This window comes from Populus trichocarpa, chromosome 10 (genome assembly GCF_000002775.5).
Source record: "Populus trichocarpa isolate Nisqually-1 chromosome 10, P.trichocarpa_v4.1, whole genome shotgun sequence".
Lineage (NCBI taxonomy): Eukaryota > Viridiplantae > Streptophyta > Magnoliopsida > Malpighiales > Salicaceae > Populus > Populus trichocarpa.
The window spans coordinates 14,511,632-14,531,353 of NC_037294.2; the positions used below are offsets into that span (position 1 = coordinate 14,511,632).

The following is a 19,722-nucleotide window of genomic DNA, read 5'->3' on the forward strand; positions in this document are numbered from 1 at the left end:
GATTTGTTATCTTGAAAAATATATATATATATATATATATATATAAAATGAAATTTTGAGGATTTTTGTGTTCTTTAATGTTTTGAAGATAAGAAAAAAATAACTTGGAAGGAAAATAAATGTTATCTCGACAACACCATTTGATGCAGTCCATAATGATGTTAATGCTAAAATTTGTAAAAATGTATTTCAAAAACAACTATCATAAAAATGTAAAAGTAAGGTAAAATAACCTAATTTTAGTCAAATATTTTACCTTTGATTTAAATAATATTATAAGGATATAAATGATAATAAAAGTTAAATAAACGAAATCAGCGAAACCATACTCGAATTTTAAAGGCCCCGTTTGTTTGCAGAAAAGTAGTTTCCTTTTGGAAAGTGAATTCCGGGAAAGTATTTTCCGATGTTTGGTAGTGTAATGGAAAATAAGTTGGAAAACACTTTCCAGTGTTTGGTTATGTTATGGAAAATGAGCTGGAAAATAACTTATTAATGTTTTATTTTTTCAAGTTTATTAAAATAATGAGGAACAAATCTTACAAATTAAAAAGTTGAATGAGAATGAAATTGAAAAAAAATATAATTTCATAAATTATCTCAAATAAAATAAATAATAATCAAAATAATAGAGATCAAATCTAAAAAATTAAAAAAAATGAAAGGTGAAGAAATTAAAATAATAATAATTAACATTTCATAAATTATTTCAAATAAAATAAGTAAAAATCAAAAGAATGAGGACCAAATTTGATAGATAAAAAATTTCAATAAAAAAATGATAAGGAAAAAGCAAATAGCAATTATAAAAATAAGGACCAAAATTAATATAAAAATTAAATTTTACGAGATGAAATTGAAAAATAAATATTCAAAACAAATTATATATAGCAATCAAAAGTTTGAGGATCAAATTTGATATAATCAGCAAATAATGACATTTCTAAATTTTTCACAACTTCCGGAAAGTGTTTTCCGCCCAAATTTTTCAGGAAAACACTTTCCTGAAAACCAAGCCAAATTTTCCTTTGACTGGAAAGTGTTTTCCGTTGACCAACTTTTCCAATGGCAAACAAACACAGGAAAGTTTGGAAAATGGTTTCCCGGAAACCACTTTCCGGAAAACAAACACAGCCAAAAAGGAAAACACTTTCCTAGAAACCAAACCAAATTTTTCTTTGACTGGAAAGTGTTTTCCGTTGACCGAAAAGTGTTTCCGTTGACCAGAAAATGTTTTCCGTTGACCGGAAAGTGTTTTCCATTGACCAACTTTCCTAATGGCAAACAAACACAGGAAAGTTTGGAAAGTTGTTTCCCGGAAAATGAATTCCGGGAAACAAACATGGCCCAAGTTACAATACCGGAAAAGTACAATTTGCGAGGTTAACCAGCTAACAAGGAGACCTTGAGTAAACATACCTCATGGGTTGAGAAGTAAATTTCTTTTGTATAGAGTACTGTCATAGAGGTCCAAGAGTTCTAACAATTAAATTTGGAAATGTTCGTGTCCATCCCATGAGGCATATGTTAATTGCTACTGATCAATTCACTTCAGTAACAACACGAAATAATCAGGAAGATCAATAAACATAATAGGAAAAAGAAGCTCCAAATTAAAACCTTAACAATAATTTACTTTCTAGAATAGCAGAAATGACTAGCAATGATGAAAATCTCGATCACATGAGAGCACAAGCGTGAAAACTTGCGTCATTATATGAAGTGGAAGCCAGGCAACTTTTTCAAAGATCAAGTTCATGAAGGTTTCTGCTACTACACATCAGCCTTGACAAAGAACATTATCAAAGAATTATCTATGTGAGTGATAGAATCGTTCTCTGTTACAAAGGTGCATTCTGCTCCCTACTGAATTGTAGTTCTTATTAACTCATAAAGCCTCCTCCAGGCATGTTTGCTGGCCCTTGTGAAGAAACTTGTCCTTGAGAAACTAATTGTGGACGACCTGGACCTTGAACATAAGTTTGACCCATTCCTGTTCCAGCCATTTGCTGTTGCTGCAATTGCGGAAGCTGCTGCTGCTGTTGCAGCAGCGACAGCTGCTGTTGTTGCAGCAGCGACAGCTGCTGCTGTTGCAATTGTGGAAGCTGCTGCTGATGTTGCTGCTGCTGCAGTTGTGGATGTTGTTGCTGTTGTTGTTGTTGTTGCATCTGCTGCTGCTGCTGCTGCTGCCGTTGCATTTGCATCTGCTGCTGCTGACTGGATATTTGTGGCTTAAACACAACCATATCCTGGTTCCACATAGTTTACATTAAGTTATAATGCAAGAGATACAGGTAAACGGTTGATTCATCACCTTATTTTGATGGCTTAATCATGTCTTAACAACAATTAAAAGGAAAAGGCACATTGACGTGCATGCCCCCAAAACAAATATGTAGCTAATTTTTGTGACTGGTAGTTCTAAAGAATTTCGAGGTACTGAGAAATAGAAGTGCAAATACATCTTACCCCAGGAAAAAGCATCCCTATCAAGCGGCAGGCTTTGTCAGAAACAGAGAGAAGCAATGTCTGAGATGGTAACTGGATTACTGCACACTAGGGAAATTAAGAACGATAAAATCAAAGTCAGAAAAAAACACATCAAATAGACATGTTTTTTCCATGAGAAATGAAGCACTATCCTGAACTAATTAAATCTAAAATAAAATAGAAATACAAGAATTTGTAACTAACTGTTTTTCATTCATTCATTTTTTTTTTTTTTGAAGAATTAGGACAGTCATCCTCTTAGAGTTGTTAACATGAGAGTTTTAGAAGGTTCGATTGAGCTAAAAATGTAATTAGTTATAAGAGTTTACAGAATTTCATTAAAGGAGCTTCATAGAGGTTTCTATTATTTCAATTAAAAAAAGGGTTTAAATTATTTGAACATTAATAAACTGCAAAATTCCATGCCTGTCAGACAACCAAGCTGACAAGATAAAAGGACTTTCAACCATGTGTAAGCAAGGAAATAGGTCCCCACATTCCTACGACTATATCCATTCTACAGTAGAATAATAACAACTTTCGATGACATCCATGCATTCGTGATTCACCCTCAAAAGTAGTGAGTGCAAAATTTCACTCAAGAGATCAGGTTGAAAACAATTAAAATATGTGAACATCCTAAGCTTGACTTGATAGCATTTGTGCAACTACTATCATACCCCTGATATGGCTTAACAAAATCAGAGTGCCTAAGCAGGCATTTTTTAAAGAACAATATGAAAGGGGAGAAATAGGAGAGGGTGGAAGAATGCAATGAAGGGTTGTTAAAAACAATACGTGAAGTATGGCATTGATTTGCTACTTGTTTCTCATGAACTAATTTGGCAACTCTGTTTAAAAAGGGCAACTTCTAATCCTGCGATTCCACTCTTTTAAGTTTCTGCTTAGAGAAAAAATAATATAGAGTGTCTTCATTATCTTTTTATCTTTGGTTCCAATTCACTTTAATACAAGCAAATTTCAACCAGGAAAGTAGTAGCATGCAATGAATGGTGAGCATCAAGATCCAAACAAAAAAGTCATATCACTGAAGTTAACATTGAATGCAGAAGGGAGAACTGATGGATGACATAAGAATTGACAGTAACTTTTCAAGAAAATATCAAATTGGAAAGCATTGGGCTACCTACTAATCCAGAAAAAGAAATTAATGAAACCAGACAACTTACAAGCTTCTTCTCTTGGAGTTGTCCAAGAAATCCATGCTGATTCATGGCCCGAAAAACTAGAAAATCAGCCTTTCCGACATATTGCCTTTGTCAAAATAAACCAAATTAAAAAAAAAAAAACATAAATACAACAAATAAATGCAAAAGAGACATGCTGAAAATCTCAAGTAAGACGCAATTACTTGTTATTCATGTGGTCCTGAGATATAAGCCGAACTATTTGCATTGTCGGTGGCCAGTTTGCTGCAAGCCTGAGAAGCACACAGAAAAACTAAACCAGTTTACCCCATCTTGACAAATATGTGTGCTAACAAGGGAATCTAAAAATATTAAACAATGCGAGAAAAAATCAAATGATCACACAAACACTCAAAAACTTCATAGTTTGAAAGGTCTAGATCAAAAGTTCAGAAGTTGGAGTCATCTATCTTAAACAATCGAATGAAATCTCACAAATATTCTGTCTATTCATGAATAAATAAAACATTCAATTTTAATACAACTTATCCAACTATAAGTTTTACTTAGAATACAGTTTTGATTTTAATACTAAAGTCTGATCCTTAGCACTTGAGCAATATGTACCCTGATCAATGAGGCTGAGATTTAGGTAACTCTCAAAACTAAACATGTCCCATTGCCAATAGTGTTTTTAACATGGTTGGATGATTAGATAGACAAAATACCCTCAAAACTAAACCTGTCAGTAACAAGATGCTGGAACATATAGCTAAAGGGCAGTGGTATGAAGGACCATCTACCTTCAGAGTAAAACTCGCAGTCCCAGACAAATCATCTGATGACCATGTGATGATTTTCTCAAATGTAAACCTGAATAGAATTAGTCCCATCGTGTTTTTGTAATTCTTTTTAGTTAGTTGATACAATTTTCTTTTATCTAAAAACTGTGTACAGTTAATTTGTGACACGTATTAATATACAGCCAACAAATATAAAATCAATGCATCTTCTGGAACAACCAAAGATAATTTAAAAGTTGTTCCCAAAAATGTAAATCGAAGATGTAAAAGACTTTAGGAAGTGGACAGTGTAGATTGTTTTTCTACTTAGACTATATTACTATGCCTGAACTTACGTCTCCGAGGCCGAAGCACTCCTATAACCCTGCATCAAAGGAAAAAAGTATAAGGTCCATGTGTAAAACTATGTCAAATGTACCAAGATTAGTTACTATTAAAAGGAGACTGAAACAGCATTATGTATTAAGTGGAGATTTCTAAGCCATTTCAAACATACTTCTAATCTGGTGATAAAGACAGGCTGCCCTTGCCGTTGCCCAGACAAGTTTCCCTGTATGAAGTTCAAATGTTCAAAAGAAATTACTAAATTAATGAGTTCATAAAGACACGTGTTTGACAGTTCAAGAAATCTACACTGATATTGATTAAAACTTTTTAAGTGAGTTAAATACAATAATTTTGAAGACAATAATAATAACAAAGAAGAAAGAAATTAAGCAAAATCTAATCGACTATTTTATCATCCAAAGGACAGTTAAGTGATTTCATACTTGCTATTCCATACATGATCAAACATTCCCATTACATTTTGGATTGTTTTAGCTGTCTCATTACCCACTCGAGGGTGTCAGCAAACTATTACCAAATCTAACAAGATGAGACTCAGGTAGTTGTGATTAATTAGAAACTATCAACAAATTTTAGTTTGAGGTGTTCAGCAAGAAAGGGGAAATCAAAGGGTTTATATGCCTTAACTGATAGTAGAGGTTATATCCTCAATGATGGCACTGGAACCATTTTTCTACTGGCTTTGGAGTATTAAGGTTATCGTGCTTTGACTTTCAGAATCAATATTAGTCAGCAAAAAGGGAAATGAAGAACTTTAAGAGTTATCCTCATCCTAAAAGGATGATACAAGTCTGATTTTTGTTTCACATAGAATAACAGCTGCGAAGGGCTCTAATGATTTTTCAACCATTCCCCATACCAAAAAAGAAGAAGAAGAAGCAAAGGGTAACGTATAAATTTTCATCAGATTAGTGACTTCTGAACATAGGTTACACCCCAACCCCACCCATGACCACCTGTTTCAAGGATCATGACAGATTTGTCCATCATTTGGTGAAAATTTGTGTGATGGGCAAACTTTCCAGAAGGCACTATTGTACATACTACAAACCAGTTCATGCCAAAAGTCCATATGCTTAGAATAAACAACTTTTTGACGAAAGGCAATAAAAATTATGTTCTTTACTTGAAAATAAGAGTGAAATACTTTCATCACTGGCTTGCAAATCCACTATAATCTTGAATAACAATTTATGTACACTTAGTTATCCCAAAGAAGCAAGCAAACTTACCTCCCAGACTTTGACATATTTTGATTGTGGTGGTTGCAAGCCCCCTGCTGTTTGTTGTGACATTGACAAATTATCTGCTGAGTTATTGTTTGCACCAAGAGGCTGCATCCCGGATTGTACTTGTTGAGACATTCCAGGGGTAGGAATCATCGTGTTCAAACCAGAAGAGACACCTGATGGACCCAGACCGCTCATTGTGTTTGGGTTTGCACCCATCCCACTTTGTACCATTTGTGCTCCTGAAATATTTCCTTGGCTCATGCCTGGTGCTGATTGGCCAATGCTAACACCTGCTTGAAGATTACCCATTGGTTGTGAAATCCTCCCAAGGTTTGAATTTCCAGACACATTAGAAGTAGCAGAAGTGAATGATCCAAGACCAGAGTTTGGCCCAATTTGCGTTGTCCCAGTAAGAGTCCCTGACCCTGTTATCGAAGAGACACCTGGTTGCCCAGATGAAAATACAGTTGGGGCAGCAGGCACAGAAGATGCCATTCCACTCGAAATCATATTTGACATATGCATGGCCACAGAAGTTTGATTTATTGATGGGAGACCTAAAGAAGTTCCTCCACTTAAGCCTGCAGAGTTCATCACTTGCCGTGCTTGAGAGATATTGTTCAGAATGCTCACATTTGCTGCAGCAGGAGGCCCAGGACGTGCAGACTGAGTCATCACACTGACATTTGGTTTCAAGTCCTGCACATCATCACCACTTGTTGCCATATCTTGAGTAGTAGTAGATGGTGAAGAAGTCTGCAAGATTGGAACTCCTTGAGATGCAGGGCGTGGAACAGAAGGATTATGGGGGAAAGTAGGTCCATTTGCCATGGAAGTTATAGTACTTGGCTCCTGCAAATATAAAATCACAAAAGCTATTAACCATGCCCATAATGCACAGAATCAATGCTATCATGGAAACAAATTTATTTCCCTTTAATAAGAGAGCAAAAACAAGATTAAAGGATTCACTAGACTTACAACTTTCACAGTTGCAGTGGGAACATTTCCAACTGAAATTGTTGGTCGATTTGTGATAGATCCATTCACTGAAGTTTTGAAAGAAAGTAAGTCTTCCACCAGGAAAAATATCAAACAACGAATTTAATATTGGAAGTAACCAAATAAGCCTAAATCAAGTGGTCAATACCTGAAATACCTAAATGCCTAAGGAAAAAACTGGCCATTTTCTTATGGTTTATTTCTGATGTTTCAAGTGCAATAAGAATCAATAAATTAGCACTAAGAAGATATCATCTTCCACAACAAATATCTCAGGACTTCATGGGAAAAAGCAGGTACAGGCTTGAATCTTGCCGAAATCCTAAGACCTGTGAGAGGAGATGTACTTGAAGCCTCTCATCACAACAATGTATCTTTAACATTAGGGAGATGAAAATTTTGAGGGATAACAAACTAAGAGCTTCTACATGAGAACCAATGTTACAGGGGGTTAAACATACACTGGGTAGAAAATGTTGATTGACGTGATTGTTATATCTTTCTTTCTCTCTTGTACAAAAATCATGTTAGGTGAGGTGCTTCAGAAGAGAAAAACACCAAGCAAAATAACTTAACAAGTCATGCCAATATTCAATCACACTCAATAATAAAAAAGCAGACCAGACAGCATGAACAACCTGACGGAATAGAAGTTGGAGCTGGCCCAGTTACAGAAGTAACTGAAGCAATATCCACTTTTACAGGAGTTTGATTAGAAGTCAAACTTGTAACTCCAGGAAGACTCAATGCAGCACGAGCCTCCATAAAGTTCTCTGAGATTAACACAAGAAAATGAGGATTTTTTACACTGTCAACAGGTGGATCTGCTGCTCGGCTGTTGCGCTTCCCCTACATTGTAAAGTGTGTGTTAAATAGCGTACCCCAGATAAACATTAGTGAATTCCACCAATTTCAGAAGAGCAAAGTATGCTGTGAAAGGGTATTCCAAACCCCATCCCCCAAATTATTTTTGTTATCTTCCCTCCATGCGAGAAGCAACAGTGCCATAAATGTGCTTTTGCTAGCATCAATACAAAAGAAAAGAGACCACACAAAAGCCTCATCCTTACAGCATTGTAGATTGACCTAAGTTTTGGAAGCTGTTTTGGACAAATGATTGAAAGAGAAACCGAGCACTGCAATGAAACCAGGGATCAGTTTTCACATACCAGTAAATTTCAAAAATATAGAGCACCAGTAGATTGGGTAAGAAAACAATATCAATGTACCTGAGGAAATGATTTAGCAACTGTCTCTGCATCAGATAGACGACTTTCATTCTGTGCATCAATATTTTCAATCTGCTCCAAATTTTGTATTTGTGGACGATATACTGGTGTGGGCAATGGGTGTGGGTTACTTGCAGCAATAAGAATACAGTTCCTTTGCTCGTCTATATTTGATTGAGTTTGGCTTCCATTTGGATCAATAGGGAACATCTGAATAAGACAATAAGGCATAAGCCTAGGGAATATACTTTGCAATTGAAGTAAAAAAAAATTCCTCAATGAGAGTAACAAAATAAACAGGTTTCATGAATAAACCTGTCACTGACTCCTTTGTGTGAACCAACATGAAGATTAACAGCAATAAGAGAAAATGCACTAGCCCAGGACTTGGGTCAGGTCTGCCTCATTTCATTGCACTAGCCATTGGCTCAACACAGTGAAAGTTTGGGTAAAGCCACAAATTTATGTTTATTACCAATCCTCTAAAGCAATTGGGACAAAGTAGGACTGTTGCACTACTTTAAACATTTGAATAAAAAAAATGTGCATATGAGAGGGTCCAGAGCAGAGCCTAACAAACCTCTTGGATAGTTTTTTTTCAAAAAAAAAATATTCCATTAAGAGAAAGTATAAATTAAATTCAATGCCATTGAAGATGGTTGTCAATACACTAATCACCCTTTTTTTTCCTCTTTTCACAATAGCCACCCTTATTTCATGCTATCTGGTTGCAAGGCAAACTTTTGGTTTTAAAATTTCATGGCTGCTGTCATCTATCTATTTGGGTGTGCTGTTGGGGGCTGACAAGTAGTTTCAAAAACAAGAAGATGCTCAGTACAAGTATAGCACTACAGGCACAGCCAATGCAATTTGCCAAAGGAAAAAAAAACATTGAGATTTCTTCAAGCAAAAGAGCACCATATTAAAGGGATGATAGTTCAACATGAAGATGCAACAAACAAAAGAAGAAATCCAAAACGAAAATTGGTTGAATCATATGATAATAACCATGGAAGTAAATCTGTTTTTTTTTTTTTTTTTTTTGATAAAAATGGCAGGAAAACAATGAATAGTGCCGGAAGTAAATAAGACATCTTCCTTTGAAAATCAACACAGTAGCATTCCACTCCCATCAACACTTACAAAAAGACTATTCTAAGAGCTCCTGCAGCTGTTCCCCGAAATATAAAAAAGATGTGATTTGACAAATACTGAAAAGAATGAAAATCAATAATAAATTCTATTAGAAGGGCAGAAAAAAGATAATAACAAGAGGGCATCCCCCTAAACAGAAAATGAAAAACAAGACAAGCATTCCAATTCCAATCCATTAAATGTCATCTAAAGAAACTCCTCTAGGAACCACTTTAACCATGCTCCATAATACATAACAGTATTGAATTAACAATAATATTTTCCTTTTTGAGAAGAAACATGACAAATTTTGATATAGCAAACCCACGTTTTTTTCCAACCCTTTGTATTGATGAAAGCCAAACCCAATCCATATTTATGTCTGTTAGATTGAGTAGCCATGCATGAAACCTTACATCAGTGTCAATCTCCCCACACCATGGCTTACATTATTAAATAAAATAGTAAAAAACTCAAATTTCTAATGAAAAGGGACCTCAAGCTTCTTCCGCGCTTTCCCTCTTACAGGGAAGGAAAAGGAAGCAGAACTATTATAATAATAAGCTTCTGTTCAGGGTATATCATGAAACACAATAACCATTAACTGGAAACAGAAGGTGTTAAACTTAAAAAACCAAAAAAAAAGAAAAGAGTAGAATAGGAGCACGGCATACCATTAGAGCTTCAGAAAGCCCTTCTGCAATTGCAGCATCATTGAAACCACCACCAGCAAAGGGAATTGCTGATAGCCACTGTAAGAAGATATCAACATCTCTTGTCCAGCCACTCCGTTGTACTAGGCAAGCTTCACAAAGAAGTGGATACTCTGTTAGTTATCCCGTTATAGTAGAATAGGAGAAGAAGAAAATCATGTTTCAAATTCATGTAGCCATATAACAGAGAAGAAATAACCACTGCTGCCATGCATATTGTGAGATTGGTGTAACTCAAGCTTTGAATATTTTGCAATAAACAACGGTAATACAAGAATCTCTTTACTAGATAGCTATATTTCCCAAATTAAACACATCTCAGACAGTTTTTATGACTTTTTGGATATAGAAAAAATTAAAGAGACTTAAAATAGTTCATATAAATTAAGTGCAGAGTAGAAGTTGGAAGGAAGTTTGATATACAAACATCAAGTACATGCATATGAATCTCTTTAGAAATTGGGCCTTCAAGTTTCAACTGCAACTCCAGAATTGCAGAACGGAATTAGTTCAAAGATTTCTAATTACTTGAAATTCAAATCAACAAAATCTCGTATAAGCTTCTTCTGCCAAAAAAATCCTCTCAGCAAATACAAGAAGAAGAAGCCAACAATAACATGAAATCAGCCTTGTTCCTCGAAAAAGTAGTCCAGCGTTAACATGGAAAAACCCATTGGCCAAGAAAAAGACCGCATAATATGAATCAATCAAGAAAAACACAAACCAGAATATGATCCATGAGAATTAAACGTGACAATTGAGAGCTCAACAATGGAAGTAGGGACCTTCTGTATTTGAACAGAAGAAAGACACAGAACAATTGTCAGTAAAATCTGAAATTTACACAAAAAAGAAAAAAAAAAAAAAAAACAATACAAGCATCAAAAGGAAACATAAGTTCAAACGAAGCATCCCGTCGGATTGATTGCCATTGCTCAGGCCTACAAAGTGATAACATTCTAAGATTCATTCAAACCAGTGTAAATTGAGCAAGGTAACTAGCCCTAAAACCGGAAGACACCTTTCCTATCTTTCGGAATCGAATCAGTAAGAAACCTTGTAATGTTCTTTCAATAATCAAATCACAAACCAGTGTTTACAATTAATTTAATTCTAAAGTTACAACTTACAACATTTATCACTGTCCAAGTCAATGAAGTTAAAATTTGACAAGATAAGATTTTTACTTACCTGCCCTAACAATTCGTTGCCACAATAACACCTGCACAGAGTGATTGGGCCGTTGAATAAAAAATTCAAAACAAAACCCTAATTCACAGTTTCAAACTTTTTTTTCAAAGAAAGTGCCGCACGTACCTGATGATCTTTTCAAGGTAATCAGAAACGATGATCGACCAGAAAGGGCCCATGGCAGCAGTGCCTTCAACGGCCACGATCAACTGTTTCTCCGCCATTCTAACGGTTGCGTATGAGAGCTTACAGTGTTTGTCTTAAAACGCAGACGTAACAATGTTTGGTAACCAAACAAAAACGTAGGTTACTGTTCATGAATCCCACGAAATTTTGCGTTTGAAACGCATGAAAAGGTAAGTAGATAGAAGCTGCTTCCTGCGGCTGCATCATGCTGCACTGTTCACTTGCCTCCCTTTACTGTCGCACTGTTAATTTTAGTGAACAGTACTAGTGAATTTTAATTCATACTCAATAATTCACGTTAACGTAAACAGAATTTTTTTTTTTGAAAAATCAATATAGTTAATTGATTTTACTAACTATTCACGTAAACATCAACAATAATTTTTTTAAAAAAAAAATTAATTTAAGATGAATTAAATTTATTCGTACTGTAATCTTAATTTTATTCTTAATAATATTTTACCTAATTTTATTACACGCTCAAAAAATCATGGAAACTGTAGTTCTTGTCGGGTGAATTTTGTATGTAATGGAATTGTAGATAGTTTAATGGAATAATAAAAAAAATTATATAAAGTATGATTTATTTCATGATGTAATAGCAATAGTTAAATCTACAATGTTTAAATTAAAAACCATAAATATTAACATGTATTTTTTAAAATTATTTTATAACCTCAATTTCAAAAGCATTCTTAACCAAACACAATAAACTACTTTTTGTTCAACCTCAATTTCAACCACAGTTTTAACCAAATATATATTTTTCCAAACTAACCTTAATTAAAAATACTTTTTTATAAAATAATTTTTTTAAATCATAACCACAATAATTACCGCAATACCAAACTTCGCGTTGCTGAACTGACTGAAGACTAAAGATTGGAGGGCTGAGTTGTCAGTGAATTGAAAGAGAAAAATTACAATTAATGAGTGGATTATTTATTAATATCTTGATTAATTTATTGATTTATTATTTTTTTTTTTTTTCAATTTAGTGACTCAACTACTATTTTTGTTTTTAGATATATTTTAAAAGTATTTTTAACTTTCAAAAATGCTAAATTAATAGTTTTTTATGTTTTTTTAAGGTTTTAAGTGTTGATATTAAAAATAAAAATTAAAAAAATATATATTTTTAAATGATAAGTTGTTTTAAAAATTATTATGCATTATAATCTCAAATACCCTTGTATATAGTGTTTGAAATTATGATAGTGGTTGTTTTTCAAAAAGCTTTTAAATTAAAAATATATTAAAATAATAATTTTTTAAAATCATATTTTTAATATTAATATATCAAAACATTCTAAAATTATTAAAAATTTATTTAAAAAAAATGAAAAACATTTTTTGAACTAGAAAATAAACACATTTTAAACGAAGAGTAGTTATGGCTAGTTGGACAAGGCAAGACTAGAGATGCCTTTGTGTCTTTGTTTTGTAGTTGATTTTAATCTATTTTTTTTTACAGTAAAATTTTGTTTGAAATTGCGTTTGTGTTTCAAACAGTATTTTATAACAAATTATTTTTTATGTTTTTTAATTGTTTTGGTATACTAGTATCATAAATAATTTTTTAAAATAAAAAAAAATATTTTAATATATTTCCGAATAAAAAACACTTTGAAAAGCAACTATTATCACACTTTCAAACACCCTCAAGTCAGAGCAATGGGAGGCCTAAAACCAATTCGTTTTGGTTCATGTTTTACATTTTATTCAAATCTAAAATTGAAATTCAAATCACAGACAAAATTGAATTCAATTATATTATCTTGAATACTCTTACAGGTTGAATTAGCAATCTTAACTATTTTGTTATTGATTCATAAATTATTTTTTTTGTTATAAAAATTTGTATTGTTGTTATAAGGATCCTTATATTTATTTTAAATGACATAAAACATATACATTTTTAAAATATAAATAGATCCATCTCATATTATTTTTTATCAAAAAATCTAAATTTAAATATATATTTGTTAAAAAAATATTCAATCAAATTAATCTTTTCGCTGGAATGTTGAAAAACAGTTCTAGAAATATCTCAATAAAAATTCTAACATTTTACTCAAATCAAACTTAAATAAAATAGATATCAAATCAACATAAATCATATTACTAAATAGACAAGTTAGTTACTAACATAATTTTGATAGTCTTAATAATTCATAAAGACACCACAATTTTTAGTTTTAATAATTTTAAAAATATCACTACACAAAATAAGTTTTTAACAATTACAAAAATAAGTTCATGGAAATTTTCTAAATATTAGTTCTAATTTTCATGCTTAACTTGAATTTTTTAATAACATATTATGAGTTTATTTCTTCACTAACCATTTAAAGCATAGCTATTCTGGATATTAAAAAAAAACATTTTAATAAGATTACGCTAATCTACAAGCAATTTAACTGCTTAAAAAAAAAAATCCCCTGATCCTTTTTTTTTTTTTTGCTTCAATTATCTCATACGGCTTTCAAACTTGATAGTTTGTATTAATAATATGCAATATTATTCATTGCACAGGTCTCTTTTTTTTTTTTTTTTTGATTTACGTGGGGTGTCCGGGCCAGCTTACGCGCACCACGACTATTCCCCACGGCCCACTGGACATCCTGCAAGCCCAGGAGCAGGTAAGGCACCGCGGGGGTGACAAGCGTGCACATAGAGGGTCGAACCCGGGACGGGGGCGGAACAAGTCACACGATTGACCACAGCAGCTAGACCCTCAAGTGCCAGGTCATCTCTTTTAATCTAGGCATTGCATGATACAAGGGCATTACATGCCCATTCGATACCCGGTTTGTGATCATTAAATGCTCTATCATGTAAGACTTGTAGCTAGAGTTTTAAAAACCGCATGGTGATCAACCTGATTTAATATTTGTTTAGAAGTGTGGTTGTGATTATTTTTTAAAATATTTTTTATTATTTAAAATTATTTTTGAGATCAGCGCATCAAAACGATCCAAAACATGAAAAATAAATTAATTTTTAGCAAAAAAAATATTTTTTTGGAAACGCAAGCCAACCCGCATTTCCAAACGTTCTCTTTAAAATCCGAGTCAACGTTAATTTTTTTTATATATTAAAATAATGTTGTTTTGGTTAAAAATAAATAAATAATTAACAGACTGCAACAGGATTTTTGACCGGGTCTTGCTAGGTCACCGGATCAACCTGTCAAATCAACCGGATTCTAACTTCCTTTAATTTTTTTAAATCCGGCTTGGTTCTAGCCCTAGATTAACTGGTTTCTAAATCAACCTATCAAATAAAATCAAGTTTTAAATTGAGTTTTAAAACTATTCGTGTATCACCTCCATCAGCAAAGCAAGTATAGTATGCCACAAAAATTAATGAACAAACAAAGGATATAGTCACAGTGTCAAGAGATTGACATATCTTTGTTGGATTATAACACTGATCATCCAAAACAAACATATTTGCCTTTTCCGTTTCAGTAGAAAGCAACCTCTGATGCAATCAGCATTAACAGGAACAATAAAGTCCTCTTTTCTACAGTAATGTAACTTGAGAAGAATTCTTAGAAACATCAGCACTGGGAAATTACACGCTGTATATGTTATGATTGAAAAATATTATATTTATAGCTATTTGGAATAGTATTTTTTTTCTATAAAATATAAAATAGGCACGAGAGAGGAGAGGAAAAAAAACATATTAAAGCTCTAATTACGATATTATTATTATCATATATTTTTTTTTCAGCAAGACAGATTCAACAATACAAAAAAAATCACTAATAATGACCCATGTGGCCTATATTTTTTACAAAAACAAGCGAGCCACCCGCTCACCATCCTTAGGCGGCAAGTGTGGTGCCCCGAGTTATCGTTGATGATTTTTTTTAATGTGATTTAATTCATCTCGCTGAGATCTTTCTAATGACACATGTGATATCGTAATTGAGACTTTAATATGCTTCAAGGGTATTTTTTCTTTTTTTCCTCTCTCCCAACCATTATAATTTTTTTTTATATATAAAAATTAATAGTAGTGACAAGTTATACACATCACATATCTCATTCACGACATTTGTAAAATATACTATCTTGTTATTTTTTTTTTTTTGACAATTCACCACCATTTTAAAAAGAAGGTGTTAATAAGCCAAAATTGCCGAAAATAGAAGAAAATAGCCGAGTTGAGATTAAAGTTGTGTTTGGTATTATTGTGCTTTCGGTACCATGCTGTGAAGCAACGGTGCCCTTAATTGGAAAGATGAATTGAAAAAATATCCTTTACTTGTAGACCAAACTGATACAATTAAAAAATTTAAAGATAATTATCTAGGTGGTATCTCAGTAGTAAGAGCTTGGGACTAAAAGATTTGTTCTCTCTGTCATCTCAGATTCAAGCCATGTGGTTGCTCATATGATGGCTACTGGAGACTTACATGGTCGTTAACTTCAGGGCCCGTGGGATTAGTCGAGGTGCGCGCAAGCTGGTCCAGATACCCACGTTAAACTAAAAAAAAAAAAATTTAAAGATAGATTTGCAACTTGCTTCTTCCTACAAGTACAGATTAAGTCATTTTATCTTAAAGAAATTAGTCTGGTTTCGATGTGTCTGGCCTGCTTAATTTCCAAGAAAATGGTTTTGGTGTAAAAAAGGCTGTTTAAAGATATTGATATTGTTAAAACAAAAAAAAAAAGTCTAAGGAATTGGATTATTAGATTAATGTTTCCACGCCATCATCAGGATCTTGTCAGAAAAAAAAACATAATAAAATAATGCAATGTGAATAGTAATAAGATCCTAGCGGTAGAGAATTGGTATAAAACCCGAGGATTTTATATGTTAATAACAATAATAATTATATTAAAAAAAAAAAAACAAGGTAGTTGTTATTAATAAGAGCCGAAGACTTTACAACTACAATTCCGCGGGAGACTTGGGGGCAGCCTCACCAGATTTTTTCCCAGATATTTCTTGTAATCTTAATAGGGAAGAAAACAAATATCAATAATAATAACAACGCCTTCCTTGACAACGACTCTTCAGTTATAAGTCCATCATGCTCTTTTCTATATAGAGAAGATGCTACAGTAATGCCTGTCGTAGCATAGCTGTTAAATCCCAAGCTGGTTTTTTGGGTAACGCACAAGAAAGATAATTTAAGTATTTGTGTCTTGTTTGTAGTCTTTTGTTTTTCCTTATCTCGGTTTTGTTTTCTTGAGTGCTTGCAAAGATGATGCTTCAATATCGAGACCTGGCCAAGCTTAAAACCAAAAAGGTACTCTCTTTCTTTCTTTCTCTTGATTGATCCTTTTTTTTTCCTTATTATATCACGTGGGTTTTTACTGGGATTTAGTTTTGGTTTGTTTCTTGGTTGGAATAAGTAAATGGGTTTCCTCTTTTTCAATTTTCATCATGTGAATCACTGGTGATGCCAATTATTGGTTCTCGATAACTTCATGTCAGGGTGGTTTTCCTTATTTCGTGGCTTGACTGGGGTAGAAAACTGAAATGCTAGTTTGATGCTTAGGGAGTGAAATGCAACTAGACTGGAAAGGGACTTGAATTAAATAACCGGACATTTTAGATTTTATGAAAATTGAATTTCATTGATTTCAGGAAAAATCAACTTGCTTTGATTCTGATGATGCTGCTTCAAGAAATGAAGAGGGTTCCCTGGAAATGATTTTAGCATAGAATAAATTTTTGTAGATGTATTTGCAGTTGTTTTATGCTATATTTTGCTTCTATATTTCTAGGTTTCTAGCCATTGCGATATATAATGGCTGCACAAAATGCGGTTTAAGTTATAATCTGTTTTTTAAAATGTGTTGGCAATGGAAACAGATTGTTTTTGAAGATGTAATCGCTGCACGTGATTCTGCTACACTAGAGCATCTGAAAGAGTTAAGCTCCAAGCGCAGGGTAATTGAGGAGTCTATTAATCAGACTAGTTACATCACCGAGGCTATTGCTAGAGAAATATCCGGTGGATTGACTTCTCGTTGCGAGCAGGTAATCTATTAATTTCTGAATGAGAGTCTGGCTAAGCAAAATGGACGTTTTTGTCTTCTGTATTGTGTGAAACTAGCCCTTCCTTTTGTGTGTTATCTAATTGCCAAACTTTCTTCAAAGTGATGACTGTTGTGTTCCCTGTGTCTTCGATGAATGAACTCAAGCTTAAAAGTAATCTTAATATCTCCTAGTGATATTGTAGTTAAGAGCCATATTGGAGATCCTGAATTTGTCAGTTTGGTTTCGAATCCGTGTGATGTTATATGATCCGGTAAAAATGTAGTTGTAATAGAATTAAATGATTCAATTTGCATGTATTTTACAGTTGTCGTAGTCTCTGTAGCATTTCACATATTATTCTGAGTTGATAACTTGTTGAAAATATCTCAGGAACGTCTCAGACTGGAACACTATTTACCATTACTGGAAAATTTCATTTCTCATGCTGATTTGATTAGCAGCAACAGCCAGATGGTTCAGTGGACTTCACAACTCAAGATACGATGGAGTAGTGCTACTAGCTCGTCATCTTTCTTTGACCTTAGAGGTCCAAAGTTTTTTCAAATCGATAATTTGCGATTTGAGCTTGTTATGATCCATTTCCTCTATGGAGCGACACTACGGGAGAGGGCTTCGGAGTTTCTGTCAACAGGTGGGTATTGCTGACCACTACTTATCACATCTGCATGACTCTGTTGATTGATATTCTATTCACTACCTTTTTTATTGTTGTAGATTTGAAGCAATCAGCCTTCATTTTCAGAGAAGCTGCTGGAGTTTTTCATTACCTGGCTCATGAGGTTATTCCATCTTTACAGTCACCAATATCTGCAGAAAGACCTTCAGAAGCTTCCTCGGCTTTGTCTGCTGCTATGAGTTTCATTTGTTTGGCTGAGGCCCAGGTTAGCTCTTTTTTTTTAGAGGTCATTTCACACGAATAACATGAGAATAGACTACAAGAAATCTTGAGCATCAGATCATGGGATTCAAGTGTGGCCCATTGATCCCACCAATCCATTGGTTTGCACTTTACTTGTCATCTATTCGTGGAGTTTTTCTTTATAATTAGTTTCATCAGTCGATAAAAGTTTGCATATTGATAACTGATTATATGACAATGTGATAGGCGGTGTATACAAGGAGGGCGGAGGAAAAAGGTAATACTGGTTTCGGTGTTCTGGCAAAGCTGCACTATGGTGTTGTGGAATTGCTCAGTGAAGCCACAAGTGCTATACACTCAGGGACTGGAGAAGGCAAGACTATTTCATCACGGTTTTTGGTATGTATGTAGTGCATGGTAGTGTCAAGATTGTTTGCATTGTTCGATGAGTATACATATGCATCTTGGTGGAAACCATAAACCTTTTTAGTCCTATATGGTCTCTTTTTCATCAAAAAGTAACTAGCTCGCACAGAAATATTGGCAAGTGGCTGGAGGAAGGAGACAAAATAGCCAAAGTTAACTGAAAATCCTCTTAAGGGGTATATTCCTGTTACATGGATTTGCTATTTGCTAAATGTTAATGGATGCTTTCTACGTGTTGTTTAGGAGTTTATATCATCTTGCAAAGCACTACATGAGTTACGAAGTAAAAAACACCTCGCAGAAGGTTTAAGGAACGACGGCCAAGTTGGTGTTTCTGTTGGAGTTCTTTGTGATGCACTGATCAGTTCAAAAAAGAAAACGCCAGGGGAGGATTCATGGAAAGCTGTTTTTAAGAATGAAATTGAAATTGTTGCAAATACACTTAGGAAATTTGAAAATGAGAACGAGTTTGTTTGGCATGAAAAGATTCCTCATGGGGATGAGCTGCCATCTCCCCAAGGTATCAAAATTGTGGAGATTGTGCCCTTTAAGCCTAAAAAATGGGAGAGAGAACTTGCTTTCAAATTGTAGTTAATGTGCAGAGAGTCATTGTATAGTACCTCTAAGACTGGTCTTCTTTTTTTGTGGATGCAAAGGTAAACAAATTTCTTGACGTCCTCACCTTTAATGAGTATAAGGCGAGAAGGGTGTTTTTTTTGTTTTGTTTGGTATGGGCTCAATGCCGAAGGTGGTTGAGTTGTTTGAACAAAGGTGTTTGTGTAGTGTTTATTATTGGTTATAAGATTGTCACTGGGCGGTTCTTTCTCTCTTAGATTAGAATTGTGCAAGTGTGCATGACCTTTATTTCCATTTTATCCGTGGGTTCAGAAATCAAAAGCTGTGTTATTGCTTGATTTTGCGTTGTGAGGTGCAA

At 33.8% G+C, this 19,722-nt stretch overlaps 2 protein-coding genes across 6 annotated transcripts; one reads left to right on the plus strand and one right to left on the minus strand.

Moving 5' to 3' along the window:
* Positions 1–1,613: 1,613 nt before the first annotated feature.
* On the minus strand, positions 1,614–11,629 carry LOC7466913 (mediator of RNA polymerase II transcription subunit 25). Of its 5 annotated transcripts, XM_052456428.1 has the most exons (16): positions 11,417–11,629; positions 11,291–11,321; positions 10,824–10,887; positions 10,061–10,191; positions 8,253–8,462; positions 8,094–8,159; positions 7,662–7,872; positions 7,003–7,070; positions 6,022–6,873; positions 4,938–4,991; positions 4,777–4,805; positions 3,863–3,931; positions 3,681–3,765; positions 2,470–2,556; positions 2,205–2,249; positions 1,614–2,171 (listed from the first exon to the last, which is right to left on the minus strand). In XM_052456428.1, the coding sequence occupies exons 1-16, from the start codon at positions 11,512–11,514 to the stop codon at positions 1,884–1,886; spliced, it is 2,388 nt and encodes a 795-aa protein (XP_052312388.1). In that variant the 5' UTR covers positions 11,515–11,629; the 3' UTR covers positions 1,614–1,883. The 5 variants fall into 5 exon arrangements, with proteins under 5 accessions (XP_052312388.1, XP_024466535.2, XP_024466536.2 ...); XM_024610767.2 differs by having other exon boundaries at positions 1,614–2,249; positions 11,417–11,628; XM_024610768.2 differs by lacking the exon at positions 10,824–10,887 and having other exon boundaries at positions 1,614–2,249; positions 11,417–11,535.
* A 4,793-nt stretch (positions 11,630–16,422) lies between these two features.
* On the plus strand, positions 16,423–19,620 carry LOC7466914 (uncharacterized). Its single transcript, XM_002314846.4, has 6 exons — positions 16,423–16,745; positions 17,315–17,482; positions 17,873–18,134; positions 18,218–18,384; positions 18,609–18,761; positions 19,032–19,620. Exons 1-6 carry the CDS (start codon positions 16,701–16,703, stop codon positions 19,377–19,379), a joined length of 1,143 nt encoding a protein of 380 aa, XP_002314882.1. The 5' UTR covers positions 16,423–16,700; the 3' UTR covers positions 19,380–19,620.
* Positions 19,621–19,722: the final 102 nt, after the last annotated feature.